Raw genomic sequence first — 21,581 nt, 5'->3', positions numbered from 1 at the left:
TCGCTATTTATATTTTTATTGTTCCTAGTGACAGAGAACAATGAGGGTTTGGCCATTTCATTTGATTTGCTTTCCTTTGCTGTGTGACCTTGAGGCAAGTGCCTTCCCTCCCTGGACCTATTTTTCCCCTGTGCCAGATGAAGCAACCCAGGTAATTGTTTGTGATTTCTTGGTCCAGAGTGGAATCTGTTAACTTCCAACTGGTTCATTGAGCCTACATATCCTTCTGGTCCATATATGCATCATTTGACTGGGATGATGGCCTGAGTCAAACCACAAGGCATTCCATCTAAACGTGGTGTTTTCTCCTATGAATTGACTACTGATGGAAAAGAAATAATCTCTGGCATCTTCTAAGATTAAGAACTGGCCTTTGGAGGAATGGATACAGAAAATGTGGTACATCTACACAATGGAATATTACTCAGCTATCAAAAACAACGGCTTTATGAAATTCGTAGGCAAATGGTTGGAACTGGAAAATATCATCCTGAGTGAGCTAACCCAATCACAGAAAGACATACATGGTATGCACTCATTGATAAGTGGCTATTAGCCCAAATGCTTGAATTACCCTAGATGCCTAGAACAAATGAAACTCAAGACGGATGATCAAAATGTGAATGCTTCACTCCTTCTTTAAAAGGGGAACAAGAATACCTTTGGCAGGGAAGAGAGAGGCAAAGATTAAAACAGAGACTGAAGGAACACCCATTCAGAGCCTGCCCCACATGTGGCCCATAGATATACAACCACCCAATTAGACAAGATGGATGAAGCAAAGAAGTGCAGACCGACAGGAGCCGGATGTAGATCGCTCCTGAGAGACACAGCCAGAATACAGCAAATACAGAGGCGAATGCTAGCAGCAAACCACTGAACTGAGAATAGGACCCCCGTTGAAGGAATCAGAGAAAGAACTGGAAGAGCTTGAAGGGGCTCGAGACCCCAAAAGTACAACAATGCCAAGCAACCAGAGCTTCCAGGGACTAAGCCACTACCTAAAGACTATACATGGACTGACCCTGGACTCTGACCTCATAGGTAGCAATGAATATCCTAGTAAGAGCACCAGTGGAAGGGGAAGTCCTGGGTCCTGCTAAGACTGAACCCCCAGTGAACTAGACTGTTGGGGGGAGGGTGGCAATGGGGGGAGGGTTGGGAGGGGAACACCCATAAGGAAGGGGAGGGGGAGGGGGATGTTTGCCCAGAAACCAAAGAATTATTATTAAGTATTAAATAAATTTAAAAAAAAAAAAAGAACTGGCCTTTGGCTAGGGACATAGGTCAGTGGTGGAGAGCTTACCCAGCATGCACTGGGTTACCGCATACCCAGGCATAGCTGTGCACACCTGTAACCTCAGGTAGAGGCAAGAAGATCAGAAGTTCAAGGACATTTTTAATTACAGAACAAGTTGAGGTCTGGACTATGAGAGTCCTTACATTAAGAAAAAAGAAAAAGAAAAAGAAAAGAAAGTCATGGATCTGGGCATGGTAGAACACACATGGAACTCCAGCACTGGAAGGCAGAGAGGCAGGAAGACTGGCCAGCCTGGACTACTTATACCTCAAAAACCAAAAGAGAGAAGGAAATGAGAGACCTCTGTGAACATTGGCCTAGGATGTTTCAACATGTGAGGTCTTGGGATCTCAGCTGGGTATCCTATCCCAAGCCATTGACTAACAATTTCTTTGTTGGATCTTGGTTTATTTAATGCCAACCCCAGGTGCTCTGTCTTGCTTTAGTGTGTGCCCTGACTCAGTATCCAACCCAGGGCTCCGTGCATGCTAGCCAAGCACTCTGCCACTGAGCCACATCTCCAGCCCTAAATTACAAAGTGGTGCAAATATGGGAAGGCTTCCCACTCTCTCTGAACCACCACTCTGCCTACCGCATGGTGGGTCCTATAGTGACCCTATAGAAAAGAGACTCTGAGAAATGGCTCCTGATCCACAGGGTTGCCAGATAAGGTCTCCTGCCAGAGTGAGAGCTGAGACTAGTTGCGCCTGTCTCTAGTAGCAAGTCAGTCTTGAGTCTAGTACCCCTGTGGTACTGTCAAGCCAGGGTCAGGCATCCAAGACAAAGCTGACCCTGCAAGAAATATTGTTCCTCAGGCAATCTTTATTAGCTACTCTCTGCTGCTCATGTATCTAGGCAGTCATTATTGGCTAGACTCTGGTGCTCACGTATCTATCCATTCAGCCTTGAGTGCTACATGAGAGAGAACAGGGCTGAATCCATTCATCCCAGGGTCCTCCGCCTCATGGGTTTCGTACATGGCCTCCGGCTGGCACATCTCTCCCACATGCCCCACCACAGTGAAAACAAGCAAAAACCACTACCCACCAAGATCTTCTGAATTTCCTCATTATCACACTTGACGTGATATTTTACGATGTCCTGGAAGATATCCTTCCTGTTCTCAAGTTTGTTCATGGACTCGTAGGTGTCAGGGTTTAAGACTGACCAGCCCAGAAACTGAGTCAAAGACTGTAGAGAAAGAACGAGTTAGAGGCGGTGGCAGCCTGGAGTCGGATGCTGACTGTTGAGACCTCAGTTTTCTCAGCTATAAAGTGGGTTTTGCAAAAGCTGTGTGGGGCAGCCAGGCTGTGATAAAATGATGGGTGTGAATGCATTTTAAGGGAAGACTGGCAAGTAATAATGTCATGAATAGAAATGTGTGGAGCAAGCAGGATGTGCGGAGGAACTCAACAGGTGACCCCAAAACTGCTCCCCATAGTGAAGGGTGGAAGTAAGGAAGGAGTGTGGAGAAAGCGGCTCTCAAGGATCCTCAGGATTATGACCTCCCACCCCACCCCCTCACAGCTGCACAACTCTGGAGGGCAACCCCGAAGCTGAACCCCATCAACCAAGGGCCACCCAGCATCCCATACCTCCATAAGGGTCTCGTCCATGTCGTCGAAGGGCTTCCCATCTTTGCGATTGTAAAATGTGGCCACGCCCACGATCTCTTCCTTCTTGTTGACAATCGGCATGGAGAGTACGTTTTTAATCATCCATCCAGATTCATCCAGAGGCTCTTTCTGTAAGAGAATGGCAGGGCTGAGGGCTCCAACCCTTCCATGCTGCGCAGATAGCCGTGACAGGACTGGGGTTATGGCCTGACTCAGATAGGGAGTAGCCTAAACAATGTTCCTGGAGTCAGAAAGTGAGGGATGCAAGTGTTTTGAAGTTGAAAGTGTCCTTGGAATTTACCCAGTTACTACAGTCTCCCCCTTCCATTATAATGTAACTTTGTCCAAATTTCCACTATCCAGACTGCGTCCCAAGAAAACAGGCAAATCCTAGTATATTCCTATGCTCTTCCTGGAGAGAGACAGGAGAAAGTTCTGTGGTTAAGGGATCAAATAAAAATGGCTTACCTGGAATTCAAAAAAGTCCTCTGCAGGCGCATTCATTATATTGCAGATCTGCAAGCCAGGAGGGGAATAATGCAACTGGTCAGAGCTGAGCAAGTGCCTGCAAGCCCTGCTCCCTATTCTGAACCCAAGTCCTCGCCCAAGGCAGTGCACTGTCCTCATCAGGTGGACAGATTCAAAATGGCTCAGGGTTATTAACTGAGGTTACCAGCTAGGAAAGGTCACCTGGTAGATTTTATTTCTTTTTGTTACATCCTAGACATTTCTAGGTTTGGAAAAGCTAAGGGTCCTGCTGTCGTTATCAATAACTGAATAGTATTCCATTCTGTGGCTCTTATGCTAAGTATTTGGATATTTGGGTACATGTGTAAGGTTGTGCACATGTGTGTGAGTGCATACATATGTCAGTGTGCATGCACACATGTGCGTGTGCGTGTGCGTGTGCGTGTGCGTGTGCGTGTGTGTGTGTGTGTGTGTGTGTGTGTGTGTGTGTGTGTGTGTGTGTTACAATAGCCCTGGCTGGCTTGGAATTTGGAGTCTGCTTCTGCCTCCTACGGGCTAACATTACAAGAGGCACCTTTAAATATCTCTGGCTCAGTTACATTAGAGTTCTGTTCATTTGTTATCCTTTCCTTGGGCTGTAAATTTGATTAAGAAACAAAAAGTATTTCAACTCTGCCTCTATATTGCTAGATTCCTTTGTTGAAGACAAGATCAATATGATCCCCCCTCTGGAATACTGGCAATGGGGCCACTATATGTGGCTGTGTAGTGTGTATGCTGCACAAAGACATCTGATTGAGTGCTGAAATCCAACTGTGAAGGGATTTCTTCTTTCTGCTCTCAAAACATTCCCACATGGGCTGGCAACAGCCCTACTTGAGCATAGTCTCAAGTCTTGATTGTCTTGAGCTGCCTAGTCTCAGATTGGGAACTGGACATGTCCTTTCTAAGCACTGTCCATCAGATACCCTTGCTCTTTCCTCACTGTTGCTCTCAGTCCAGGAGCATGCTCCAATCTCTCCTACAACCTTGCTAATCTTCTTCTAGCTGACATAGCTACCATAGCAACCATCCAGGCAAACATTCTCCTCCTTTATCATACACTCCCTACCTGCTCACTGACCACCATTCCTCAGTTGCCTTCTTGCTGGCTTTGCCTCCACTTCACTACCAAATCTGTTTTTAATGGGTCTGCCAAGGGCCTTATGCTATGGTGGGATTCCTGCTTCTTCCTCACCAGATCCCTGTGCTACATAGTGCTATATACATGTGGCCTCTCACATGCTTCCTTGGTGACCATGGCCCTGCTTCTCCTAGGTCTCCAAACAGTTTTGACCTCTCCTGTTTGTCCTTCCCAGAACCCTCTTCCTCCACCAGCTCTGGAAACCCCAACATCTCCCAGCATTGCATCAGGTGAGCTCTCCCTTGGAGCTTTCATCTGCACCTGTGGTTTCCGGTGCTGCCTGATCCTGAGACTCTCGATCTCTATCTCTGTACCCCATGGTATAAAAACAGTCTCTTCATCCCCCTGCTGGACATGCCCCAGAGAAATGTCTCGACTTGTTGTTGAGTGTGGGTGACTCATCACTAGGTATCCCAGGTCAACAGCTGTGGTGTTCAACAGGTCCAGAAGCTGGAGATCAGCTTTCACATCTCTCTCCTCTCCCCTCTGGCTTAGTCACCAACTCCTGCTGGCTTTGCCTTCTCAGTATGAGATCTGACCCTGTATCTCCTCTTCATCTTGTTTCTGCTGAAGTTGTATTAAATGAACACATATGTCTGGGTCCTCATTATTGTCGGTACCTAGTGACAGTGTCTGTCGGCCTTCCTTGAGATTGGGGTTTGCTTGTTTGTTGTTTGTTTGAGAGTCTCATTTAACTCAGGCTGGACTCTAACTTACTATGTGCCTAAGGATAACCTTGAACTTCTGGTCCTTTTGCCTCCACTTCTTGGATTCTAGGATTTCAGAAGTGGGCCACCACACCCGGATTAATGAAGAACAGGCCTTCATGAGTATTGGCAAGCACTCTATCACCTGCATGAACATCCATCCCCTGCCCAACTCTGAGATTCTTATCAGCTCTTACTTGACCTGTGCCCTTCTCAGTTTGCCTCCAGGGAGCTTCGGATTCAAGTGCCAGCCTTTGGCATTCAAGGTCCACTAGATCTGGCTCCTTCCTCCCCCTTGAGCCACCTTGTCTCAGCCCTAACACCTCCGCAATGCTAAGCACATACAGCATGTTGCTCCTGACCTCTGTACCCAGCTCTGCAAGTCATAGAGTCTGGAGATGGAGGGTCCCCAAAGTCTCGTGGGTAAAATGAGACTCTTGCTCACCAGTGAGGGAAGTCATAGAAACTTTTAAGAGGTGAGCGGGCCTAGCAGGTACTTTTCCACTTATTGGATCATGTCATTGACAGAATATTGGAAGCCACACCTCATTTTCCTGTCTCCTTTTGGCTTCCTGGCCACTGATTTACCACAGGCCAGTGATGTTTTGCCACAGGCTAAAATAGTACATGGGGTGATGTGTAATTAGCAGACACGACCCTGCTCTGGAACACAGGAGACCATCACTCTACTCTCCGACGCTGAGTGGGTGGAACATTGTTTTGGTCTAAATATGGGGGGAAATCCCATACAGGCTTCTGGGTTGACAGCTTGGTCCCCAGCTGGGTGGGGTTATTTTGGGGCCTAGCTGGAGGAAATAGGTCACTGGGAGTGTGACTTTGAAGGTTATATGAGTTCCCCAGCCAGGCGTTTTGTCATAGCAACAAAAAGTCTGAGTAACACAGGTATGGCAGCAGGTAGCACCCTGGTGCTCTGCCCTGTATGTGGGTAGGAGGGAGAGGCTAGGAATGGCAATCACGTCTGGTGTAAGAGCTCATTCTTAGTATCTGGGGAGCCTGAGAGATCAGCTGGTCCAGACATTGTCCCTGATATATTTGCACAAGTTTCTGTCATCAGGGGCACTATACACCTTTCCATGTAAGAACTATTTCTCTATAGTTGCTATTTCTGGACATGTCAATGGTCTGTTGTCTTTTGTGGGTCAGGTGTTGAGTAAAGTATAAAAACAAAAGTCTCTGGCTTGAAAGATTCACACTAACCCTGCTTTCCTCATTCTCTTGATTAAAACTCTTTAGTCCCCCAGATTTAACCTGCCCCTCCCCCATGTATCACTTACCAGACCATTTTGAGCCACATAAGTGGGAAGACCGCTAACTAGAGCCCAGTGGTCAGCAGGTGGGTTCCTGCAAAGGCCAAAGACAAATAAATAGTGACTTTCACGTCAGGGACCGTGCCTCCTCATTTTCCACTGGCCTAGCCCCTGCTCCCACTCACTTCACCGGCCTCATCCCCAGAGGCTGGTGTAGCAGCTGTGTGAGTTCAAGGCCAATCACATACTGCACATTCTGAAATGGAAAAGAGGGTCATGAATAGAACTGTCATGACTGTCCACGAGGATGAACACTCCAGACATTGATTACTACTGACTGCAAAGCAGATGCCGGGTCTCCCCTCATGAAGGGCAGAGGTGGTAAGTTCCCACCATGGACCGAGCACAAAGCTAATACTGTAATGTTTATTTCCAGGGAGAGCAACACGACAGATCCTGGGCTTACAGTTATGTGCTGTATAGCAGTGCTTCAGTCAACAGTGGGCACATATATGTCAGTGGCCCCATAGATCTGTGGTTCAGTACTACCACAGCCTCCTTACTGCGTCTTGGTTCTAAGCCACTTGACAATGTGTTTCTCAGTGTCCTTTTCTTTGAGTAGGAGGCACATGATTTTATTACTTTTTGCTTGATTTTTTAAGACGAAAATACATACACGTACAGAAAAATACATAACGATCATTAGTCAGGCATGGTGACCCACACCTTTAATCCCCGCACTCAGGAGGCAGAGGCAGGTATAGCAGCTCTGTGAGTTCAAGGCCAGCCTGGTTTACAAAGCCAGTTCAAAGCCAAAACTCTGTTACTCAGAGAAGCCTTGTCTCAAAAAAAACCCAAACCAAACAATAAAACAAAAACAACCATCATCAGTCATTATTATCAAGTGAACACTGGGCGGGAAGTCAGCCCAGAGGATAAGAGTGTTTGTTGTATAATCATGAAGACCCGAGTTCAGATCCCCAGAACCCATGTGAGAGGCTGAGTATGGCTGCACACACCTCTTACCACTGAAGAGTGAGGCATAGGGATAGGAGGGTGACTGGGGCTTGCTAGCCTCCAGCCTAGCTATATGTTCAAACAGTGACAGAGAAGGTCACTCGATGTCCTCTGGCCTCAGAATGTGCAAATGCACTCATGTGTACACACATGCATATACACACAAGGACACACACACACACACACACACACACACACACACACACACACACACAGAGGAAATCGAACATTTCAGAAACCCCATACCAGTCGAGAGCATGGAAGCCCTAACCCCTGTCGATCACAGCCTTCTCCCTAACCCGGGAGAACCATCACTCTAGTGTAATCACGTTGCTTTTCTTCAGCTTTCTACCACCTCACAACCTGACCAGCCTGTTTCAACTTCCTTTAGAAGGAATTATTCAATACTCATTATTTTGTTTGGCTTATTTCTCATGCCTGCAACTTTCTTCTTGCCACAGTAGCACAATCTATCCATTCACAGGCTGCTGGTCACCTTCTGCCTCCTTTCCAGCTTCAAGATCACATGAGAGAGCACTGCTAACTCAGTTCTGTGGGTTGCAGAGCCTGCCTTGGAAATACTGAGTAGAAAGATGTCTAACTTTCCAGTTTCTAAAGTAGTCCCAGTGTATATCCCAGCGGTGGTATGCTACCATTTCCTTTGTTCCATGGCCCTGCCAATACTTAGCGAGTTCAAACTCCTGAATCACAGCCCTCTGTAGGGCCTGAGAAGACCATCACTGTGGTCTTCCTTATCTCAGTGTGTTTGCTGTATGGTTGCCTTTGCAGACGTTCTACTCGTGTCTTTCTCTTACTTTCCTGTAATGCTCCTTTTTCACTGGTTTAGATTTCTCTGTAGATTGGATGGGATGCAGTTATCCTATGCCATAAACATCTCATTTTATACTGTGACTTTTTTTTACACTTTATAATAAACAAGTGACCTACGCATGCTCAGCTATTTCTACCTGTGTGGTCAGTAGAATATGGGAGAAGCTGGCTATGTTTTTTTTTTTTTAAAGATTTACTTATTTATTATATGTAAGTACACTGTATACACTGTAGCTGTCTTCAGACACACCAGAAATGGGTATCAGATGGTTGTGAGCCACCGTGTGGTTGCTGGGATTTGAACTCAGGACCTCTGGAAGAGCAGTCAGCGCTCTTAACCACTGAGCCATCTCTCCAGTCCATGGTTTGTTTTTGTTTTTGTTTTTTTTTAATTTGGGGTAAGATGGTGGGATTTGAAACAGGGTTTCTCTGAGTAGTCTTGGCTGTCCTAAAACTAGCTCCGTAGATCAGGTTGGTTTTAAACGCTCAGAGAGCCACCTGCCTCTGCCTCCCAAGTGTTGCGATTAAATGTGTATAGCACCATCGCCCAGCTGAATATGTTATTTTTTTAAGACTTCACTTTTGAAATGTGTGTGTGTGTGTGTGTGTGTGTGTGTGTGTGTGTGTGTGTGTGTAAGTATATGCCACACATATAGGTGTCCACAGAGACCAGGTCTCTCTTAGTCAGCCTGATAACCTTTGTCATCTAGCTAGACTATCTAGTTGATTCTCTTCCCTATAACAGTATTAGTGAGTCTTGCAAAAATCAAAATGGAGGCTGTTTTATCAGTTTTGGGCCCTGCCTAATGATAACCCTTGTAAGAGGGTCCCAACCACACACCCCAATTGGCTGTGGATGAGTGGTGGGGCTGCACCATAAGTCTCAAGACTGTGATAGCCCAGCCTATCTTGACTGAATCGAAAGTTCGTATTAGAAACAGAAGGCTTTCAACAAGCCTAAACAGGTGACACGGGGAAGGGTTAGGGGGAAGCTGTTGATATCTGAGCCTGGTGAGATTTGCTGCATTAATAAAACTCTGGGGGCGGGGCTGGGGAGATCACTCAGTGGGTGAAGTACTGGCTAGTGGCTACAGTGGTAGGTGGAAACTGGATTTCCCAGAGCAAGCTGGCAAACTCTGGGTTCAAATGAGAGATCAAGATGACACTCAGCATCAAACTCTCTACATGCACACACTCATGTGCATTCACATACACGTGAACATGTATACACACATACGCATACACACATGCAAAAAAAAAAACCTGAGGAAAGTTTTGACGAGAAAATGTGAAAGCAGACAATGAGTTTTAATGAATGTGAAGCTAGGAAAAGGGTTAGAATCTAGGAGGGGTGGCTCATGTCTGTAATCCAGCACTTTCGAGGTAGAGGCAGGAGGATCAGGAGTTGAAGGCCAGCTTCTGCTAATATAGCAAGTTCCAGGCCAGTCTGGGTTATACGTGACCCTTTTTTGTTTTGTTTTTTTTTTTTGTTTTGTCTTGTTTTTGTTTTTTGTTTTGTTTTTGTTTTTTTTTAAAGAGAGGGGAAGGAAAAAAGAAAGGAGTTTAAAAGGAAAAGTACATTGAAAAATTAAAGAAGAAAAACGTTTGTGCTCAGGAAAACTCAGATCCAGATGTGGTGCTACACACCTGTAATTCCAGCACTCAGGCATGGGTGTGTGGGGGGTGTGTGTGTGTGTGTACACCGTGTGTGTGTGTACACCGTGTGTGTGTGTCTGGTGTGCTTTAAGGCCATGGAGCTAGAGATGTGCCATGTGGGTGCTATAAATTGAATCCAAGTCCTCTGGAAGAGCAGCCACTGCTGTTAACCACTGAGCCCAGTCGTCAGCCCCAGAAACGGTATTTACACCAGCCGGAAAGCACCGGAATAGAGAGCTCAGCAACAGGGGAAATGTGGAATAATTTCTCACCCCCAACTAGTAAAAGGCAGATCCGGCAACCGTTTCTCCGAATGGCAAAAGGAGTATTTAGGATTTGACCTGGGGACTAAGACTGAGTCAGCATTTCCGGTTATCGCTACTGTTTGTGGATTAGGGCAGCAAATCCCTTCAGCTCTCTGGCTCTGCAGGAAGCGGGCAGTGGGGGCCACAGGTGTGGCCCTCTCATGGAGCCTAATTGCAGTTTAAGGCGCCTGCAATTAAACTGAGAAAGTGGGTCTGTCGCTGGTGGAGTTCTGGGTGTGGCTCAAGGAACAGGGAGGGATCCTGGGAGATAAGAAGACTTCAAAGAAAACATCTGGAACACTCTACTGACCAAAGCAGCTCAGGCCTATCCCCAAGGGCGGCTGTGATGTCTCTGCCCGGTTGGTGTTCCCTGGGGCGAGTCTCTTTCTTTCCCAGCTTCTTGCTCCACAGAGTGCTCGAAAAGCCTCTATTTGAGACCATTGTCTCTTTTCTTATTAGCGACAGGGGCAGTCATTGTCTCTTAACACTGCCTATGGGTCTGGGACCCCATTGATACATTGGTATCATTGATCAAGCTCTTCCCCTTTGGGGACCTGGTTCCACCACCTTGCGAGTCTCATGGTTCCCCCTGCTCTCTGCCTCTAACAGAGAACACAGCGGTTTATGGTTCAGGAGCCACAGACTGAAGGTGTTGGAAATAAGACGGTGTCGGAAGTAAGCCTGAAGATTTTTCAGGTCTGGAGATGATACTTACGGGATTACTTTGATGTCTTCTTTGCCATGCAGGATGTAGTCAATGACCTTGTAAAAGTTAATTTCCTGGCAAAAGAGGAAAATTGTACACAGTGAGGGCAGAGCTTCAGCAGAAGTGCACCGTGGAACTAGTCTGGTCCTTCCTTTTCCTTTCCTTTTCTTTCTTTTTTGTTTGTTTGTTTGTTTGTTTGTTTTTTCTTTTTTTTTTTTTTTTTTTTTTTTTTTTTTTTTCGGAACTGGGGACCGAACCCAGGGCCTTGCGCTTCCTAGGCAAGCGCTCTACCACTGAGCTAAATCCCCAACCCCCTGTTTGTTTTTTCAAAACAAGAAAAAGGACACAAGGAGTTTACCCATGCCTAAGGCATGGCGCTGCACCTGGGCCTCCACTGTGGTCTCTCTGGTTTTTTATTTTGTATTGTTTGTTTTTTCAGGGATGCCAAGCTTGATCCCTCTAAGGACAGCTCTGCCGCCTTCAGTGCTCACTGCTCTTAGCAATCCTCAAAGAGGGTCACAGAAGGTCACAGACCTCGGCAGAACCATCTGACAGACCATTCCTCTTGGTCTCCGCAGAAAATTCCATTACCTTATCAGGTCCTCTTCATGCCTAACCATGATGGGCAGCTTAGCAGCTGCCTCACAGACAAGAACTGAGGTGCAGGAGAGGGAAGGACTACTGTGTAGCAAGACAATGAGCCAGCACCAGAGCCTGGGTCCTGGCTAGCTCAGAGACCTTGTAGCTGTATGAATTAGGGAAGATGCTCAAAATGGAACTCCAGTGTCGCTCTCTCTATTGCCTGGGACGCAGCTACTCAGATAATGACCACCAGACTGCTGTTACTGAAACAGTAGCATTTACTTGAAACAGGCATCTACATGCATTCATTAAGAAGCATCAACTCCACACTTGGGTCTCTCCCTCAGCTGTAAGACCTCTTTTTATTTGAAAAAAAAATGATGTGATTGGGCTGGAGAGATGGCTCAGTGGTTAAGAGTACTGATTGCTCTTCCAGAGGTCCTGAGTTCAATTCCCAGCAGCCACATGGTGGCTCACGATCATCTGTAATGGGATCCGATGCCCTCTTCTGGTGTGTCTGAACACAGACAGTGTCCTCCTATACATTAAATAAATAAATAAATAAATAAATAAATAAATAAATAAATAAGATTTAAAGTGAGATGATTAACTAAAATACAGGAGTCTGGATGATTTGTTTGTTTGGAGGGTGCTGTGTGCGCATGTCTGTGCTGGCAGGTGCGTGAGCCTCTGTGGATGTGGGAAGGCCACTAGAGGATGCTCAGTGTCTTCCTCTTGTACGCCTTTTAGGAAGAGTGGTCCAGCCAGCAAGCCCAAAGGAGTTTCTTATCACTCTGCCCACCCTCCCCATCATGGTTGCACAGGAAGTAAACACTGAGACTTCTCTAGCACATGGGTTATACTTGTATTGCATTGTATCGTATTATATACATATATGTGTGTGAGTGTAATTTATTTGGAGTGTGTGCATAAGTTACTAGGTGTATGTGTGTACATTCATGTGCACACATCACAGTGAAGGTAGAAAGATCAGAGGACAACTCATAGGATTTAATTCTTTCTTCTCATGAGGTGAGACCCAGTGATCAAACTCAGGTCTCCAAGCTCAGAGACGTGCACCACGACCTGCTTAGCTAGCTCACCAACTCTGTTGGCTATTTTTTTTTTTTTTTGAGAAAAGATTCTATGTAGTCTTTCCTAGGTAGCCTCAGACTTGACCTGTAGCCTAGGTTGACCTTAAGCTTCTGATCCTCCTGCCTCGACCTCCCAAATGCTAGCATTACAGGCAGGCACCACCACCTGGCTCAAGAACCTGGATCTTGAATCTGCCTTCCGTGGAAAAGCTACAGAAGGTTCTCACTCTCCACCTGACAAGGAGAGAGCTATAGACAAAGGCCTCTGTCAGGTCTACCGTGCATGGGAATCTCCCATTCTACAGATCTCGTGCCGGTCTCAATATTTAGCACAGAAAAGAAATTGTATTGATAGCCCATCCTACCTATGACTGCAATGCTATTGATGCCCCATCCTGCTTCCAACTTATGTTGCAGGTGGAGAGTTAGCAGGATGTCTGTAGGACCAAACTGCACATAATCTCTGACCTGGCATTTCCACATGTGGCGATGATGTATCCACCCTCTAGTCGTGTTCTCAAGGATGCATGTCACGTCCATAAGTCTCAGCCACGTTACTTGAAAAAGTCATGCAACGACTCCAGGCCTACTGTGAGTCATTTATGTCAGAAACATAAATTGACATGCCTATGTCCTTCTACCATGTCAGAATTTATCGAAAAACAACAAATTCACAACTATGTCAAATTTCATTGGCTTGAATTCACCAATTACTACCTGGGTGTTTGTGGCTTTTGGCAGTTCCAGGTTTTTTTCTTTCAATCCAATCTTAGATACAAATATTAATTTTCAGGTTATTCTTTACACGTCACACAACAGTGTATCCCTCTCCTCTCCTCCCCTCCTCTCTCTCTCTCTCTCTCCCCACCCCGTGCGTGCATGTGTGTGTGCGTGTGTATAGAAGAGCTGAGAGCTCAGTACTCATTGATCCTGTGACTCATGCACGGGATGCTCTGACGAAGGGCTGGAGAATGCCATGGTGCTCAGCGTTAGGTGTCCCTTATTTTATATGAACCAAGAACAGAGTTTTATCATTCATTCATTCATTCATTCATTCATTGGTTTAATGAGTTCAGTGGACTCACAAGCCTGTTTTCCTTATATACTTTTGCATTTGGGGGGGGGGGCTTTTTGAGACAGGGTCTCACTATATAGTTTTGGCTAGCCTGGAACTCACTTCGTAGACTGAGCTGGCCCTCTGCCTCCTCTGCCTCTGCCTCTGCTTTCAGAGTGTTAGGATTAAAGACATGTGAGGTCTGGACTCTAATACAGTTTTGATGCACATATCCATAGGTTTCTTATACAGGTCGACACATTCGGAGGGGGTCATATTTCCTTCGCATAAATGAGCTATAAGTCTGCCTCATGGTTGGTACTGGGCAGATGGTGGCTGTTTACTTACTCAATCATTCTTCATCAGCATTTGCACTTAAAACAGAGCCAACTGCTTATAACAGGGAATCGCTCAGGGCAAGGCACACCTGAAAGGAGCTATTCTCTACAACCCGGAAGAACTGGAGCATGCCCCACAAGATCAGGTCTATCACTGGGAAAGCGAGTAAACAAATACCACACACATCTGCTCCATGTACAGTGGGGTTACCGCCCCATAAACCCATTGTAAGTTAAAACTATAAAACACTACTATACTATACTATAAAACACCTGGGCAAAGTGGCTCGTGCCTGTAAATCTAGCATTTTCAGTGACTGAGGCAGCAAGACTGTGCTCCAGGCTTCCCTGAGCTGTGTTAAGAGACTCTGGGTCACCTCAGTATAGTAGTCACATTCGTAATGGCCAGCAGTCGGGAAACAGACAGGAGGGTCACTACAAGTTTGAAGCCAGCCTGGGCTACATGGAAGGTTCTAAGCTAGCCTGGGCTATAGAGTAAGACCTCATCTTTAAAAAATAAATAAATAATAAAAGACAAGAGAAGAAAAGGTGCTCAAACACCTCAGCTGAGCAACAGAGGCTGTGGAGTCTATCGGCGAGCATCTGGCCAGGGCCGTTGCCAGCATGGCTGACCGTGTGGTGCCAAGAGCAGCTGCCAGGGGACTCTTCCGAAAAGTCCCTATGGTGTCTAATGGGTTTGGTGAGTGTGTTGGCTTGTTTTTGTTTTTGTTTTTTTCTCCTGAAGCCTACGGGAAAATCAATTTGCTCCCAGAAAAAGCAGCAGAATAGAATCAGTGTGCTGCGGGCAAATGGAGCGTTTGCTAGATACACTGCAGCTATTGTGTGACCTTCAAGGCCACATTCATGTATGACTTCAGACTCCGGGAAACCAAACCAGAGCCATCAAGGGCACCTCTGTTACCTTCTGCTGAAAGCAGACTCTGTGCCACCAGGGTCTTTGAAAGAATCCAGTGAGGGTCGAATAGCAAGACCTAGAAAGATGGCAGCCTGAAGGCCAGCGGTTTGTCTCGGTTTTTTCCATGAAGCCTAATTAATTAACCTGTGCAGCTTTTTCCTAATTTCAACACACACACGCTGTTTTGCTTTCTGCAGGAGGTGAAATGAAATACAGTTGGCTGTTAGAGGGCCTCAGACCTCAGATCGAGGGAGGGGTGGTTAAAGTCTAAAGCTGTATTTTAAAAGTGTATTCGAATGCAGCCAACAAAGTGTGAGTCATATCAGAAGAGCCGTGGGAAGGCACATTTGTGAAGCTAGTTGCCAGAGAGAGAAGTATCCTGGTTTTTTTTTTTTTTTTTTTTTCTTTTTTTCGGAGCTGGGGACCGAACCCAGGGCCTTCTGCTTGCTAGGCAAGCGCTCTACCACTGAGCTAAATCCCCAACCCCGTATCCTGGTTTTAAATTTGCACAAATCATTTGGCCTTTCCAGATCTTAATCTCTTCAACTGTCTGTCCGATGGGGGGGAAAAATAACTCCTTCGTAGACATATTCAAAAAAGAATAACTGACAGCGGGCCTGTTGGTGCAGGTCTGTAATTCCAGCTGCTTGGGAGGCTGAGACAAGAGCATCGTGAGTTCAAGGGCCTCCTAGACTAAGACGCAAGTTCAAGGCCAGCTTCGGCAACCTGTCTCAAAATAAAAGCAGTTTTTTTTAAAAAACATAGAAACGGCTGAGGAAGTGATAAAAACACTTGCTGGTAGGCATGAGGCTCTGGGTTCAAACCACACACCACCAAAAAACAAACAAACAAAACAAAACAAAAAACAAACAAACAAACAAAAAACAGTTCAGGTACAGTGCCCAGCAGACAGTGAGGTACAACCGGGCCAGCTCTGCTTTTATTTTTTTTTTTTTTTCTTTTTTTCGGAGCTGGGGACCGAACCCAGGGCCTTGCGGTTGCTAGGCAAGCGCTCTACCACTGAGCCAAATCCCCAACCCCTGCTCTGCTTTTATATTGGAGCGCCTGCCTGCCACCTGTCAACCGGAAGCCAGCGCTTGTGGATAGGCTGGCTTAGCTCGGTGTGACAGATGAGGGAGGGGCTTCTGGAAATGTCCCCAGCCCACATTGTCAGGACTCAGTGTCCCATCTTCCTCGGATTCTTTTTTTTTTTTTTTTTTTCTTTTCAGAGCTGGGGACCGAACCCAGGGCCTTGCCCCTGCTAGGCTAGCGCTCTCTACCACTGAGCTAAATCCCCAACCCTTTTTTTTTTTTTTTTTTTTTTTTTTTTGCCTCGGATTCTTTTGTGTGTGTGTGTGTGTCCCATCTTCCTACTCCACCCACATTCTGTTTTAGAAACAGTTTTGAGTGGGGTGTAGTATTCTATTAACTATAGTACTCGGGAGGCGGAGACAGACAGACAGACAGACCCCTGCAATTTCAAGGCCATAGCCTGGTCTGCATAGAGAGTCCCAGGACAGGGATGCATAAAGAGACCCTGCAGGGGAAACGATGGAAGCACGGTCTTTCCTCTTACAGAATGAGTAGTAGAAATCAAACTCCAGCCCTCAGACTTTACCTCAGTCACCTTTCCCCACCAAGCCACCTCAGCCGGGACACCCACTCTTTTTTTATCTTTTTTTTTTTTCCGGAGCTGGGGACCGAACCCAGGGCCTTGACCAATCCTGGCCAATCCTGTGACTCCGTGTCTCGGTCTGATCACATCTGTGAGTGTTTCCCTCGTGGCTGAGCGGAGGCCTAGGTTTAGCGTTGGTGATGAGTTTGAGGACAACAGCCAGTGGATGGTCTTGGTGAACTAAGATTTGCCCGTGTTTTGTTTCCTGGAGAACTGTCTCCTGTGCCTTGGTGGTGAACACTTCTCAATATATCCAGAGTTCCATAGATGGCTGGAACCTCCACAGGCTCTGCTTCCAAGCCTTCCGTTCATCTTTGACTCCAAAGCAGTAATTGCCTGAGTCTGGGATGGTCTTGCCCAATTAGTGTCTATTCCTTTGCTCTCTGGAATGACTTTCGAACTGAAGATGACCTCAGCGCATGACTCAGTTGTTCAGATCTGTGTTCTCTATTACAGGCTGTTTTAACCAATTCTAACACTTCTGATTATACCTGCACATCAGACACACTTGGTCCAGTTATAATGGGACCAACCACATTGTCCCCAGAACTAAACAGATCCAACCATGTTCTTGTTCTCTCTCTCTCTCTCTCTCTCTCTCTCTCTCTCTCTCTCTCTCTCTCTCTCTCTCTCTCTCTCCCCTCCTTCTCCTCCTTCTCCTCCTTCTCCTCCTTCTCCTCCTTCTCCTCCTCCTCCTCCTTCTTCCCCCTCCCCCTTTTCTTTCCTGTCTAGGAATTGAACCTCACTTCACACACGCTAGGTAAGCACTCTACCATCGAGTTACATCTCCAGCCCTCATTTTACCTTATATTTTAAAGCACGATTTCACTATGTTGCTCAAATAGCCTTCAACTTTCCTGTAACCCAGGCAACCTTGAGTTTATGATTCACCCTGCCTCAGGCTCTTCTGTAGGTAGCTAAGCCATTATGCTTGCCTTGCCATTTTGGCTTTGGTTGTTTTGAGACAGAGCCTTACACTATAGTCCAGGCTAGCCCAGAATTCTCCATGTAGCCCAGGGTAGACTTGACCTTACAATGATCTCCTGTCTCAGTCTCCCCATTGCTAGGATTTCAGGAACGAGACGCTATACCTGCTCTGGTATTTGAGTTTTGTTGTTATTATTGATGTTTTCCATTCATAAATGAACAACACAAGGCTGACTAGCCTGGCTAGGTTTCTTTGAGATATCTGTGGATTTGTGCAGGACTCCTCCTGTGTTTTCTCTTAATGTTCTAGAAGAAACATATCATCACTTGTTTCAGGGAAGCCCCCCACTGAATCGCCATCTGACAGGAGTGTGGTCAGTGCCACCGCTCTGACTCCCTGGCTCACAACAGCAGTGTGCTGATCCGAGCGTTCAGCCACTGTTGACTTTCTCTTCCTTTCCCTCTTTGGAGCAGCCACAGCTTCTGCAGGTACAACCTGGTTATATGACATCCTGGGACCCTGTGCTATAGGGCATGGGAAGCAAGCAGGAGTACCTAGCCAGGAGTGCATAAGAGCCCTGAGTGATGCAGACTGTGGCTAACTCGGCAGATCACGCCACTCTCTAACGATGTAACTGTTACCCAGCTTCAGTCAGATTTATCCTGTGGCTGCTGGGTCCCATCCAACTAACTTTCTATCTTTTCAAAATAAACTGAGAACCCTCTATGGAAAAAAAGGACTATGACTATAAACCAGTCCAGTTTTTTGTAAGTAGAAAGAAACAAGTAAATAAACACAGTCAACAAACTTATCAAGTAGTTGGGACTGGGCTCTACCTATAATTTGAATGTTGTAGATTAGATTTGAAGCCTCTTTCTAGTTCTAAACTGGTTCTAATGTCCTACCAGGGGAGACCCTTGAGCCAGCTGTGGGACATCAACAGGCTCCTCCCTGTCTGCCTCTCTGCATCATCTACTCCTCTGGGTCCCTCTGAGACTCCAGCAAGATTTTGAGCTTTTGCAAGTGACAGGATCCGGAAGTTGTGAAGAATTACCACAACACAGGAGAAAGAGCCTAATACAGTGAAGATAAATATGCACGGTAAATTAAAGTTCTTGAGCAAGTCTGCCAAGCCTGGCATATGGAGAAGACCTCAAAGAAACTTACCCTTCCATCTGGAGTCCTGGGACCAGAGTAGGCTGGGGCCTCGCCCATCAGAACTGGCCACACATCAAAAAATTCCTAGGGGTTAAAAAAAAAAAAGAAAACATTGATAAACACATCTGTCAAATCAGCCAAAATGTGGGTAGCCCTGGTGTTGTAGAACATGACGTGGGAAAACGAGGGCTTGAGGATAAGGAAGTGGTCCAGTAGGTAAAAGTGCTTGCTTTGCAAGTGTGAAGACCCACGTTTGAATTCTAGACTTCAGGTAAAGTGGGGCACAGGAGCACGGTGTCTGTAATGTCAATGCTCTTGGTGCAAAGCAGGAGGTGGAGGCAGGAGGATTCCCTATACTGTCTAGCCGGCTAGCTTGTCTCATGGAACCGCAAACAGTAAAGAGACCCTATCAGTCAACCTGGAAGGAGGGGACAGACACCCAAAGCAGATGTCCTCTGACTTTAAACATGGTGGCACGTGCACACACACAACCACATGTAAATACACACAACCAACGAACACACAAGAAGTTTTTTTGAAGTAGGGTCTGGAAGAAGAAGAAGAAGAAGATGATGATAATGATGATGATGATGATGATGATGATGATGATGATGATGATGATGATGATGATGGGGTTGGTGGTGGTGGTGGTGGTGGTGGTGGTGGTGGTGCTACAGGTATACAATCATACTGCAGTTTTGTCTCTGCTAATCAGAAACAGTAGCAGTAGAGAAAATGTGAGATCTCAAAATGCATTACATTATCCCCCTGTCAAGTGCAGAAATACTGCTTTTACCTGGTGAAGTGTTATGAAAAAAAAAAACTTTTCAAAGGACCCTAGAAGCTATTTATCGCCATAAGCACGGGATACACCTCAGCCTGACTTTGTACTACGGCTACAATACATGTCCCCCCAAAACAAGGTTTAGCAGAGCTAAAGCATTTGATTAGCCTGTGCAAGGCTCTGGGCTCCATCCCAGCTCTAACCTAAAAGACATGTTTTTATGACAAATTAAATTCTAGTCAATCCCAGACAGCCAGCTGATCAGATCACACCTAAATCAGACAAATGTGTAACTGTAGCTAATCGAGTTGTGCATGAGCTTTATTCTATTCCATCTAGACCAGCTCTCTGCCCACACTGCAGAGCAGAGCCCTGGATGGCTTGCTGTCTGGGCACCCCCTGATTCATGGAGTCATTCCAACTAAACTTATTTTATTTTGAGTTTTTCTTTTTGCCATGGCCCAAGACATAAGCAGAAGACAGAAGAAAGAGATGGGGATGAGGCTCCCGGAGTCCCAAGTGCTTAGGGGATAGAAACGGGAAGATCAGACATTCAAGCTCATCTTTGACCAAGTTCAAGACTAGCCTAGGATCCAGGAGACCTTGTCTCAAGAAAGCAAGGAAGAGGAAAGAGAGGAAGAGCCCAGAAAGGAGGCTCATGAGGAGAAGCCACCAGGGCTACCCAGGCTTCTGCCTGTGGCTTCTTGGTTGGTGGTTCTTTGCAGAGATGCAAAGCTGTGTTAGGTCAAAGTCTCTGCCTTCAGAGGAGGCCTTCCTCCTCCAGGGCTCCCTCTGATCACTGAGCTGTTAATACTCAGGGACAAACAGTGACCTGCTGTGTGTAGATGCCACCCTCTCCTTTGTGCCTTTGAGCATGCTTATCATGATGTTTGCTTATGCTAATGTTGCCCCGGGGTCAAGCAGAAGGGAGTTCACAGGAAGTTCACACTCCACACCCTTGGCCTTCCATCCAGTTGGGAACTTTTTCTGGACTTCTGACAATAGAAAGGAGATGCCGTTCTGGGTGGGAATGTGAACTGGGGACCTAGCGGAGCCACATGTTCTGTTTGCTACATGTTTATGGTGCACATAATACCGCACAGGCCCTACAACAGCGTTTCTCAACCTGTGGGTCGTTGACCCCTTTGGCAACCCTCTGTCTCAAAAAGATATTTACATTATGATTTAGTGCAGTAGGAAAATTACAGTTATGAAGTAGCCACAAAATAATTTTATGCTTGGGACGGGGCTCAACACGGCCTGAGAAACTGTATTAAAGGGTCACAGCGTTAGGAAGGTTGAGAACCGCTGCCCTAGAACTTAATGTTTCATGAAGAAGGTAAGCAAGAACTTCGTTACTGCCCAGCATGAGAAGAAATACTCAGGGCTGGAGAGATGGCTCAGCCATTAAAGGCTAGGCTCACCACTGTAGAACTAGAGTTTCATAAAGGTTACTCATTGTCAGAGCCCGAATGTGCAGAACTAGAGTTTCATAAAGGTTGCTCATTGTCAGAGTCTGGATGTGCAGGGCCGGACGTGCCTGAGGGAGAGCCAGAGATAGGACTTGCCAAACCAGCTATCAGCCCCAAGGACACTGACCATCCTTCCTTCCCCAAGGACACCCTCCCCTTCCTTCACCCCCCTGAGTGAGATGAGCCACCCTACCTGCCTGCCGAGCTGCTAGATAACACATACTCCTTGCTGATGTCATTTCGCGCCGAAAGTAACTGTGCACCATTTGAATTGACCAATCATGTGTAACCGTGCGAATGCCCCTTACCTCCCCTATAAAAACCCCCGAGTTTGGAAGCTCGGGGTCGATTCCTCTGTCTCCTGTGTGAGATATGTGTCGACCCGGGATCCCGCTAAGACCCGGGATCTCGTTAATAAAAGCTACCTTGTGCTTATACATCAAGAATGGCTACTCGTGGTTCTTGGGGGCACCCCATCCCACAATTGGCGCAAGAGACACGTTCCCTGTTTAGGGGTACGCTC

The 21,581-nt window shown here is 46.4% G+C and overlaps 1 protein-coding gene across 1 annotated transcript in view; it reads right to left on the bottom strand.

Annotated features, from left to right (window-relative positions):
- The window catches only part of Pde6a (phosphodiesterase 6A), a 71,767-nt gene that overhangs the window by 32,439 nt on the left and 17,747 nt on the right, over positions 1–21,581 (bottom strand). Inside the window, exons 5-10 of the mRNA NM_001107386.2 lie at positions 18,812–18,886; positions 11,067–11,131; positions 6,570–6,636; positions 3,385–3,432; positions 2,896–3,045; positions 2,348–2,491 (exon numbers count right to left, since the gene is read on the bottom strand). Of these exons, the coding sequence (NP_001100856.1) occupies positions 2,348–2,491; positions 2,896–3,045; positions 3,385–3,432; positions 6,570–6,636; positions 11,067–11,131; positions 18,812–18,886 (549 nt within the window). The remainder of the gene's footprint in view (positions 1–2,347; positions 2,492–2,895; positions 3,046–3,384; positions 3,433–6,569; positions 6,637–11,066; positions 11,132–18,811; positions 18,887–21,581) is intronic.

The sequence above is a fragment of the Rattus norvegicus genome, chromosome 18 (assembly GCF_036323735.1).
Source record: "Rattus norvegicus strain BN/NHsdMcwi chromosome 18, GRCr8, whole genome shotgun sequence".
Taxonomy (NCBI): domain Eukaryota; kingdom Metazoa; phylum Chordata; class Mammalia; order Rodentia; family Muridae; genus Rattus; species Rattus norvegicus.
The sequence above is the reverse complement of the archived record's forward strand: the minus strand, read 5'-3'. Positions and strand labels throughout refer to the sequence as shown.